This window comes from Perissodus microlepis, chromosome 2 (assembly GCF_051167445.1).
Source record: "Perissodus microlepis isolate ML-2025 ecotype Zambia chromosome 2, ASM5116744v1, whole genome shotgun sequence".
NCBI classification, from domain to species: domain Eukaryota; kingdom Metazoa; phylum Chordata; class Actinopteri; order Cichliformes; family Cichlidae; genus Perissodus; species Perissodus microlepis.
In genome coordinates this window covers 1,409,173-1,420,707 of record NC_140462.1, presented here as the reverse complement: position 1 = coordinate 1,420,707, position 11,535 = coordinate 1,409,173, and the positions used below count along the sequence as shown (strand labels likewise).

Here is an 11,535-nt window from a genome sequence, read left to right as displayed (position 1 = left end):
ACTGACTGGAGACGTTTTAAAAGCTCCACAGCACACTCTAAGGGCTTCCGATTGCAGAACATCTAAACCTTTCAACACAGAAGGAGCTGCTGAACCATACGCCACACACCCATAATCAAAGACCGATCTAATTAATGCCTGGTAAAGTCTTTTCAAAGCAGAAGAGCTTGCTCCCCAACACCTCCCAGCTACACACTCCATAACATTAATAACTTTTTTGCATTTGGTTTCAATCCGGTCAATATGCTCCCTCCATGTCAGTCTCGAATCAAACACAACACCTAAGTACTTAAAAGAGCTCACTTTCCCAATTACCTTGTCATACAGTTTCAATGTCAAAGTCTCACTCACTGTTCTTTTGGTAAAGAACATCATTTTTGTTTTTTCCACCGAAAACCTGAATCCTCTGTCCAATCCCCACTCAAACACCATATTTACAGCATCCTGAACCTCGCCCACTAGGTGCTCAATATTTCGTCTTTTTCCATAACACACCATCAGCAAACAAAGACCTCCCAATTCCCTCAGGAACATCAGAAAAAACATCATTGATCATTATAACAAAAAGCAGGGGACTAATCGCACTGCCCTGTGGCGTTCCATTCTCAACCGTGCACTGACTAGAAATTGTAGAACCAATTCGCACTTGGATCTTCCTACCAGATAAAAAGTCTTGGATCCAATTGGTTGTCCTGCCACCAATACCCAACTTATGTAACTTGATTAAAAGCCCATCCCTCCACAGCATATCATATTGTCACGGACCCGGTTCCGGGGACTCGGGGTCCGTGAGCAGTGTAGACCATTATTATTGTTATTGTATTGGATGTATGTTTGCTGCACTGTGCTCTTGTGTTCCTTGCTGGTGTGGGTGTCTGCGGGTGTGGCTGAAGGATGGAGGACAGCCACCTGCAGGCCTGAGGGGTGTGGCCCTGCCGGCTGCCGGTCACGCCTAGGTTCTCACACACCTGCTTCTGATCAGGCTCGTCGGGGGAGCTACTTAACAGAGCGATGGAGCTTCCTCCGGCGCAGGATCGTTGAGTTAGACTCCATGTCAGTGTTTAAAGTACTGGTCAGGGTATGCCTGCTGGAGTTGGTGCCATAACGGCGGTGTCTGTTGTTTTTTCCTCAGGAGAGCGGAACACGGGACTGCAGGACGCACAGGGTGTGCGTAGGCACGGGAGCAGAGAGCACGGAATACCAGCACTTGAGAGAAGGCACAACACAGGAGTTGAGGGAGCACTCTGGAGACCTATTGCGTGGTGTACATTTACCCCCCACTGTAAATAAATGCACTGTTCATTGCACTAAGTCCAGCGTTTGGGTCCTTTCTCCAACATCCCCCACGGCTTGCCCTGGCAAACCGTGACAGAACGATCCTGCCAGATGGACCCAGCGGACTTTTCGGAGAGGTTCAGGAGGGAGGTGACAGACAAAGTAAATCGTCTGTGTGACCTGTGGCTGGAAGCGCACGCGGAGGTTTTACGTTGCGCTGTGGAGAAGCGGTTGCAGGAAACACTGACTTGTTTTCCCTGGGTGTTGGACAATCTTTTTCCGATTGTGGCGGAATTCCTGCTCAACACCCTTCACCTCCACTCTCCGATCCAGGCTGCCCCCCCACTCGGCCAGCCTGAAGTTCTTCAGCCTGACACGCCGGCCCCGTCGTCTACCCGGAAACGGCGTTCGCGCCGCCGGCATTCCTCACCGCAGCCAACCTCCCGGACATCTCAAGAGACGGCTGTGGTGAGTAATAAGGACACTTTCTCATTCCTCACCCCATCTGCTTTTTTGTTTACAGTGGGTGGTGACACCGCTGACGCTGCTGCAAGCCGGCCAACAGTACTGCTAGCGTCGCCTCATTCAGCGGTCTCCACACCACTCGCTGCTTCACCATCGGCAGCTGTAGCACCGCCGTCGTCTCATCTGCCTGCAGCCGCCATTCTGCCATCTTTTTCACCGGCTGCTATGTCGCCACCCGGACCTGCCCAGCCCGAGCCGGAGGAGCTCGCGCTGCCCGAGCAGGAGCCCAGCAAGCCAGAGGAGCTCGCGCTGCCCGAGCAGGAGCCCGGCGAGCCGGAGGTGCTCGCGCCAGCCGAGGAGCAGGAGCTCGCGCCAGCCGAGGAGCAGGAGCTCGCGCCAGCCGAGGAGCAGGAGCTCGCGCCAGCCGAGGAGCAGGAGCTCAGCGAGCCGGAGGAGCTCGCGCTGCCTGCCGAGGAGCAGCTCAGCGAGCCGGAGGAGCTCAGAGAGCCGGAGGAGCTCGCGCTGCCTGCCGAGGAGCAGCTCAGCGAGCCGGAGGAGCTCAGAGAGCCGGAGGAGCTCGCGCTGCCTGCCGAGGAGCAGCTCAGCGAGCCGGAGGAGCTCGCGCTGCCTGCCGAGGAGCAGCTCAGCGAGCCGGAGGAGCTCGCGCTGCCTGCCGAGGAGCAGCTCAGCGAGCCGGAGGAGCTCGCGCTGCCTGCCGAGGAGCAGCTCAGCGAGCAGAAGCCGGAGGAGCTCAGAGAGCCGGTGGAGCCAGCGCCGCTGCCGGAGGAGCTCAGCGAGCCGGTGGAGCCAGCGCCGCTGCCGGAGGAGCTCAGCGAGCCGGAGCAGGTGGAGCCAGCGCCGCTGCCGGAGGAGCTCAGCGAGCCGGAGCAGGAGCAGCTCAGCAAGCCACCAGCTGAGGAGCCAGCGCCGCTGCTGGAGGACCTCAACGAGCCGGAGCGACCGGCGTTGCCAGCAGAGGAGCTCGGCGAGCGGGAGGAGCCTGCGCCGCAGCCGGGGGAGCTCGGCGAGCCGGAGCTGGAGATCGGCGAGCGGGAGGAGCTCAACGAGCCTGTGGAGCCCGCGCTGACACCGGAGGAGCTCGGAGGTCTGGAGGGACTCACTCAGCCAGAACTGGAGGTCAGTGAGTCAGGGGGACCTCCGTGTCTAGCGCGCCCTCCACGCTGCCCACGTCTAGCGCGTCCACGTCAGCGACCAGCGCTTCATAGGCCATGTGCCACTCCTCGCTGTTGCTCACCGGAGCAGTGGCGTTGCCGTCGGACCCGTGGCAGGCCGTCGGAGGTGCAGCGCCGCCGCCACCGGTCCCGTGGCAGGCCGTCGGAGGTGCAGCGCCGCCGCCACCGGTCCAGTGGCAGGCCGTCGGAGCTGCAGCGCCGCCGCCACCGGACCCGGGGCAAGCCGCCGGAGGAGCAGCGCCGCCGCCGCCACTGGACCCGTGGCAGGCCACCAGAACCGTTCCGCCGCTGCTGCCGGACCCGTGGCCGCCCGCCGGAGCTGCTGCGTTTCCATCAAGGGGGTAGAGGTAGGCCACCTGAACTGTTTTGCCGCCACTGCCTGACCCACAGCAGGTCCCGCTTGTTTTGCCGTCCTGCGGGTCGGTCGGCAGAACTGTGTTTGCTGCCACCGGACCGGGGGATTGGACTGTTGAACTGTGTTTTTCTTTTGTTGCTTTGTGGTGGCTGTTTAGCGGAGAGGTTTTGGGGCCCTCCGTCCTGGACCCCCCGCCTCCCACCCTGGGTTGGTTGTGCTGTGGTTTTTGGTTTTTGTGGTTTTGTTTTAGGGTCGTCGGGAGTCGACCCTTAGAGGGGGGGTACTGTCACGGACCCGGTTCCGGGGACTCGGGGTCCGTGAGCAGTGTGGACCATTATTATTGTTATTGTATTGGATGTATGTTTGCTGCACTGTGCTCTTGTGTTCCTTGCTGGTGTGGGTGTCTGCGGGTGTGGCTGAAGGATGGAGGACAGCCACCTGCAGGCCTGAGGGGTGTGGCCCTGCCGGCTGCCGGTCACGCCTAGGTTCTCACACACCTGCTTCTGATCAGGCTCGTCGGGGGAGCTACTTAACAGAGCGATGGAGCTTCCTCCGGCGCAGGATCGTTGAGTTAGACTCCATGTCAGTGTTTAAAGTACTGGTCAGGGTATGCCTGCTGGAGTTGGTGCCATAACGGCGGTGTCTGTTGTTTTTTCCTCAGGAGAGCGGAACACGGGACTGCAGGACGCACAGGGTGTGCGTAGGCACGGGAGCAGAGAGCACGGAATACCAGCACTTGAGAGAAGGCACAACACAGGAGTTGAGGGAGCACTCTGGAGACCTATTGCGTGGTGTACATTTACCCCCCCCTGTAAATAAATGCACTGTTCATTGCACTAAGTCCAGCGTTTGGGTCCTTTCTCCAACATCCCCCACGGCTTGCCCTGGCAAACCGTGACACATATGCCTTTTCTATGTCAAAAAACACTGCCAAAACAGACTCTTTATTGGCCTGTGCTTTCCTAACAACAGTCTCAAGTCTAATAGCATCAGTTGTGTTCCGAGCTGTCCTGAAACCACTTTGATAATTGAGCTGGAAAGAAAAGCAGCTTTAGCCAAAGGACAGTCTTGCCATTATCATACATTCCATCAACTTGCACACATTTGATGTAAGAGCGATTGGTCTGCAGCTATCTGGTTCAGATGGATCCTTCCCGGGTTTTCTTATTGGCACAATAACAGCCTCCTTCCAAGTACCTGGGAGCTCACCCTTAATCCAGACTGTGTTAACCAAACACAGCAGTTCATTAAGCGCTTTCTTACCAAGGTTCTTCAACATTAAATAACAAATTTGATCCTTTCCCAGGGCTGTGGGCTTTGTTTTTTGAAGTGCTCTCACCATTTCCTCTAGAGAAAACACCGCATCCACATTACTGTCTATGTGCGCCTTTCTTACTAGAGCCTCCAAATAAGTTTGGCACATTCTGTCTTTTCCCAACACTGATATGTTATCAGAGCTATGAATCTTAGCAAAAGTTTTCACCATAACCTCCACTTTTTCCTGAGCTGTTACAAAGTTCTGTTGGCCTGAAGATAGAACTGGGTAATCCCATTCCCGTCGGTCACCTCCCATTCTTCTGACCATGCCCCAGAACTTCCCCACTGGAGTGGTTCTTCCTATTTTAGAACAGAACAACCTCAACTGCGCCGCTTTGCTTGTCTAACTGTTCTCCTGACCACTGCCACTGCTTTCCTGTATGCAATCGGAGCTTGCATGTTAACTGTTCTTTAGAGAAATTTAAATGCCTTGTTTCTTTCCTTTACAGCAATTCGACATTCCTCTGTCCACCATGGCACCAAAGTCCTACTTTCCTTGCCTTTACTGGTCGGGATTGAGGCCTTGGCGGCTACCATAATTACTTCAACAAACTGATTATTCATTTGATCAACACTACCAGACTCATCAACCTTTTCAATCATTTCCTCACATAATTTTTGGAATTTTGTCCAGTCAGCCCTATGAAAACTCCACTTCTTATGCACCTCTCTTAGAGATACCTGTATCTTCCCTCCAACATCACAGAAAACAGGATAATGGTCACTTCCTATGGTAGTGTCTGTTCTGATGGTCCACTGACTCATTCCTGCAAGGACAGTTGAGACCAGAGTTAAATCCAAAACCGACTCTGTTCCATTAACAACATTACATCTGGTCCCCCTACCATCATTCAGGCACACCAAATTGCATGTATCCATCAATTCCTCAATTACCTTACCATTTTTATCTGTGTGTGTGCCTCCCCACACTCTGCTATGGGCATTAAAATCACCACACCAAATAACTCTACGACAGTCACTTCCTTCAATTGAACGAAGACGCGGCAGCGCCAGTCTGGCGCAAGGATTGTAGAAATTCACAATAACATTTGGTTTATTCCTTTCCCAAACCTCAATAGCTATGTACTCCAAATCATTGCCTTTACCCAGGAGTCTATATGGACTATCTTGTTTGACAAACGTTGCACACCCTCCCCCTCCACCACAGTCCTCCAGCAAGGAACATTTGAGAATGCCGGTCTTAAGAGCCTACCAGCTAATTACACACAGGTGCCACAAACGAGGGGGGTGTGGTGACTCTGCCCAGTGATGGATTCACTGGCACGCAGGAAAAACCAGCACTCACCCGGACCATGACAAGGGAAAATTTCATAAAAAAAAAAAAAAAATACATTCTTGATGAAACCTCAAACTGTCGCTGTTTGAAAACTGTAAAATACATAAAAAAAAAAACAAGCAATACCTTAATAGTCTGAGGTCTTGTGACTAGTGGTGTGCGGATCGATAGTGAAATATCGATTCCTCCGATCCCAGTAATTTATGTTCTACAATCGATTCTCATTTTAAAATATCGATATTTTAGTAATTTGGAGTAAATTTGTAGTTTATCATTAACAGGAACACAGTGGAAAGAAACTATATCATTCGGATCGTCTAAATTGGAAGGAACTACTTCCTCTTCCGCCTTTCATAGTGACATGCGAAATACGGCTGCATAACTGTGTCGCAGCCCCTTGGCGTGCACACTCACAACAATGGCTGAGCGTAAACTGTGTCATGTGTGCCAGAAACAGCCGAGACGTGGTTTGTGATACAGGTGGCAAGACAGTGAGGTGTTGTGGCAACACCACCGACCTTGTCAAACACCTCAGAGTAAATCATATCACAGAATATGACGAGCATATGTTGAGGTGAGCTGGAGAGGGACAGCTGCTGCTGGGGGGAGACAGACGTCTTTCGCAGAGTCCTTTAGTGCTGCAGGCAACGTGTTCAAACTTCACAACTTCAGATTTTTATTTCTATATGATTATTCTGCATTATTGTTCATTAAGAGCAAGTAGTCTGATATCCTGTAATGATTATGAAGCTATAATTTGAAATACAATAAAACATTAAATTTTTGTACAAAGTCTCTGTATCGGATCAGTATTGTCGATACCACCCTGAATTTTACTTGGTATTCAAGTGGTATCGCACATCACTACTTGTGACCTGTTTAAAGTTTTAATTTTTTCTCAAGCACACAGTATGTTGAACTAGTTACGTTTCAGGTAGGGTGGGTCTGAAGCTTTCTCCATTCATTTGTACAGCATTCACATTAACAAGAGCAAAAATGTCAAAACTTATCTCATGCCAACATGTTACAGGATTCACTGTCATTTTAAAAAACGTTTATGGTTTTATTATCACTTTGACCTTCAGATTAACTATTTACCTTGAAGGAGAGGTCAGAGGTCAAAGTGACATGACTTTTTAAATCTTTATATGTTACTTGACAAGCACACCACACTTGTAAGAATCATAGTTTCTAAGTCGTATGACTTTTTGTCAATTGGCCTTGAATACCTTATTGTATGTAAGCCAAATTTGAATAGATTGTTAACATGACCCCACTCTTCACCCGTACAAAGTTTTATCAGAATTAATTCAGAATTTTATACGCTATCATGTTTACTGTTCTGTGCTTTATTTACAAGTAATAATATTTTAATTTGATTTGTTTAATTGGATTCATCTGATGTACAGTACAGTGCAAAAATTTTAGGCAGGTGAGGAAAAAAATGCTGTAAACAAAGAGTGATTTCAAAAGTGGAAGTGTTCATTTATTTTCATCAATCAACAAAATGCAGTGAATGAACAAAAGAGAAATCAGTATTTGGTGGGACCACCCTGTGACTTCTTCTAGGTACACTTGCACACAGTTTTTGAAGGAACTCGGCTGGTAGGTTGTTCCAAACATCTTGAAGAACTAAGCACAGATCTTCTGTGGATGTAGGCTTCCTCACATCCTTCTGTCTCGTCATGTAATCCCAGACACACTCCATGATGTTGGGATCAGGGCTCTGTGGGGGCCGTACCATCACTTCCAGTACTTCTTGTTCTTCTTTACGCTGAAGACAGTTCTTAATGACTTTGGCTGTGTGTTTGGGGTCGTTGTCCAACTGCAGAATACATTTTTTACTGTTTACATGTTTTACTATATTTTATTAATATTTTGCTCTTTACTATTTTTTTCTACTGTACCATTCTGCTGAGTGACATCTTCTGCTTGTCAAATACATTTCATTGCAATGTTGACCCTGTGCTAAATTGCATATGACAAATAAAACTAAAATCATTCTTTGTTTACAGCAATTTTTCACACCTGCACAGTACTGTACTTTCTAAGCTTATGTCAAACATGGATGACGCTTTTGACTGTATTTATAAAGGATATGCAATAACAAATTGGAATAATATACAAGTGTTCCAGTTAAAAGGAACTGTGTACTGTTTGTGCTAAATTAGTTTCCTGTTTGTTGCTTTTACAGCAGCTCTGGGTTTCTGTTGACAACAACAGATATTAGAATCATATCTCTGGTGCCTCTCTCAGTTGTTCATGTTCGCAATTATTGATTTGGTTCCCTGAAGAATATATGTAATTACAGAAATCATTAAATGTAAGTGTTATTACCCTATAAGTTGGGGACTGAGGCAAAATCTTGCACCATCTATCTGCATTTATAATAGTGGAATCTAACTGGCAGGAGTGCCATTTTGTCATCACAAAGCAATCAGCCAAATTAAAACTTTTGCAGCCAGTGGAATATGAGCTTTGGGATGAGAAATCAATAACACAGTTCCAGATTCCTCAGTTTGGTCCTTCCAGATGGGTGATTATGGCAAAAAGTTCTTTCTGTACACAAACATGAAAACAGAACTGCGTGGACATTACGAAGCAGCTGAATAGCCTGAGACACCAATGTTATTAAAGGCAGTTTTGCAAATTTCATGTCACCACTGAATGTGGCATGACTTCAAATCAAATTCTGTGCGTAAGAACTGACAATATATTACCACCACTTGCATAGCTGGTAAACCAAGTAGTGCAGGGATTGGGCTAACTGCTAATTTGCTAACTATCAAGAAAAATACAAGTGTCAGTTATGCATACAGTAATTGAATGGCTTGTTGATTACCTGACAGGAAGACCACAATATGTGCGTCTTCAACAGTGTGTGTCTGACAAGGTGATCAGCAACACAGGGGCACCACAAGGAACTGTCCTCTCGCCTTTCCTCTTCACCGTCTACACCACAGACTTCAGGCACTGCACAGAGACCTCCATCTTCAGAGGTTTCCTGATGACTCTGCGGTGGTTGGATGCATCAGTGAGGGTGCTGAGAGGGAGGCAAAGGTGGTGTGAGCAGAATCATCTGCAGCTGAACATGACTAAGACCAAAGAATTGATTGTGGACTTAAGGAGGACTTTAGGAAACCCTTGACCCCTGTTTCAATCCAGGAGGTCGATGTGGACTTTGCACACATAGACAATAAATTGGACTGGGTCAAAAAACCCGCTTTACTCTACAGGAAGGACCAGAGTCGTCTCTATTTTTGGGGGCGGCTGAGGTCTTTCAACATCTGTTGGACAATACTCAGGATTTTCTATGAGTGTGTTGTGGCCAGTCCCAGTCTCTATGCTGTTGCATGCTGGGGCAGCAGGCTGAGGGTCGCAGATGCCAACAGACTCAATAAACTGATCAACAAGGCCAGTAATGTTGTGGGGATGGAGCTGGACTCCCTTAAGGTGGTGTCAGAGAGGCGGATGTTGTCCAAGATAAGGACAATGCTGGACAACACCTCCCACCCACTCCATGACGTGCTGGCCCGTCACAGGAGCACGCACAATGAGAGACTGAGATTACCCATAATGCACCACTGAACCCTCCTCCTCCATGTAATACACAGTACACAGAGCAGTAGTTACACCTTTTTGCTCATGATCTACAGTAAAATAAAGTTTTACACGTTAGACTAAAATGTCAATCATGTTTAATTCACCTCTGTAATATTCTGGATATTTTTCATTGAGCTATTTGCATATATTGGAGGTATTTTGCTAACTTTTTAATATATTGTATTATTTAATTAGTTCAGTCTGTTACTGTAATTGTCTTGGAATAACTGTAACCCACATAATTTCCTTAGGGATCGTTAAAGTATTCCAATTCTGCTAGACTTCATCTGTTAGGTTTCCAGTGACTGAATCAGATCTCTTTAATTCAATTCAATTCAATAAAACGTTATTGATCCTGAAGGTTGACCCCAAAGGAACTTGGTTTAAGGCTGCCGACCTTTGCCAGCGCCATCTTACCCTCCGACCATACATACATGACACAAACATCACATGGGGAAGACAGGTCAGAGAGGTATAACAATGGAAAATGCACCACATGAGGAAAGATAAGGAGAAAAAAATAACTCCCCCCAGACTGAGCTCCAACAGGGAGATCAGTTTGAGAACAGAAAAAAACACCTCTGCACAAAGCACATGAAAAAACTCTTAATACACCAAAGAAACACATGACAAGCAACAGGGGGGGGTAAAGGGTGAGAGACAGCCAGTGTAGACAGTACATCCGGACCTGCAGCCTGAGCGCTGGTCTCCTTGATCCACCGTCAGCATCAGAAGGGAATAAGCGTTGAAGGCGTTTGGAGAGGGGAGGAGGGATGAGTGTACATCTGCATGTGTATATATGTCTGTGTGCGTGTGTGTGTCCATAGTTCAGCTGAGACAGTGTCCTTCGCCCTGCCAGGCTAAGTAAACAGTCTTCCAGCCAACCCAGGTGGCCTTGCATGGAATGGGAAGGAACAGTCTAAACACAGTCGTTATCAGGGAGTTGTTGTTCAGCTCCAGCCTTGAGACCGCAGCTGGCGCCAAAGGGGTATCCACATGAAGTGATGGTGGTTTTTACTTTAGTGCAAACAACTCATGAGAATTTCAAAGCTGTTCTAACAGTCCGACACTAGTCTCTCAATCTCCTGTTGGAGAGCTTACGCTCCGTGATGTTATCATTCTTGTGCTCAAAGAACCGATTCTGAGAACTCACGACCGCAGTGAGCTGCTCAGAGGTCTTATTCTGAGTATTCACAGCAGCCGTAAGCTTCTCCAAGATCTTATCCGTGCTGCACTCAATGAGCCCATTTTGAGAAACTCACGCCTCGTCCCATCGTTCCAATTCCAGCGGGCAGCCTTGTGGGGGTTTGAACAGCCGGTTCCGCTTTCTTAATTCTTCGATAAGTCAGGGCCAAGCCAGCTCCGATCAGCCAGAACCCTGTTACCATGGTTCAGAATAGGTAGATATCTTCAGCACTCAGGCTCACCCAAGCCCAAACTTCTCGTTGAGAAAGGGGTGTCAATTGCATTCAGGGACCAGTTGATCCAATCCATAATTCCTCTTTTAGGTTTTAGAGAACAGACTGTGAGAGAGTGTTCCAGGGAAAAGTAATAAAAAACACGAGACTAGACAAGGACACAAGAGGCTAAGCAGGGAAGCTAAGGGAGAGGAGGAGGAGGAGAAAAGTGCGACCGCCTTCATCAAGAGCAACATAACTGTGTTTGTGTTGTAGTTTCCATTTTGCATGACTGTAGTCGGCTGTAAATGGTCCAGAAGTCCCACGTACATGGCCTTTTCTTTTTTTTCTAATCTTTTCATCTTTGCCCCATTGGGTAATTCTATGATTTCATCTTGTATTTTATGAACCACTTAGAGTCTTTACCCTTTCAAAAGTACTAATACAGGTAAACAAGAAAATGCTTTACAGAACACCAAATATGGATTTTAAAGTGAATAATCTGAAATATATGCCAGGTTTTAATGTACAGTGTGTCCTCAGTCCAAATCTAAATAATAACCATAAATTCACATTTAAACCCTGCAGGGTCTCCTCACTCTACCAGTGAGCTTGGAAGGAGAAGTTGTAAGA

The 11,535-nt window shown here is 48.0% G+C and overlaps 1 protein-coding gene across 1 annotated transcript; it reads left to right on the top strand.

The window, feature by feature from the left end:
• Positions 1 to 871: 871 nt before the first annotated feature.
• Positions 872 to 3,477, top strand: LOC146391976 (uncharacterized; the record flags this gene model as incomplete). The annotated part of the gene is made up of 2 exons (XM_084944840.1): positions 872 to 1,053; positions 1,133 to 3,477. A coding segment is annotated over exon 2 (2,091 nt), but the record flags the coding sequence as incomplete, so codon positions are not given.
• Positions 3,478 to 11,535: the final 8,058 nt, after the last annotated feature.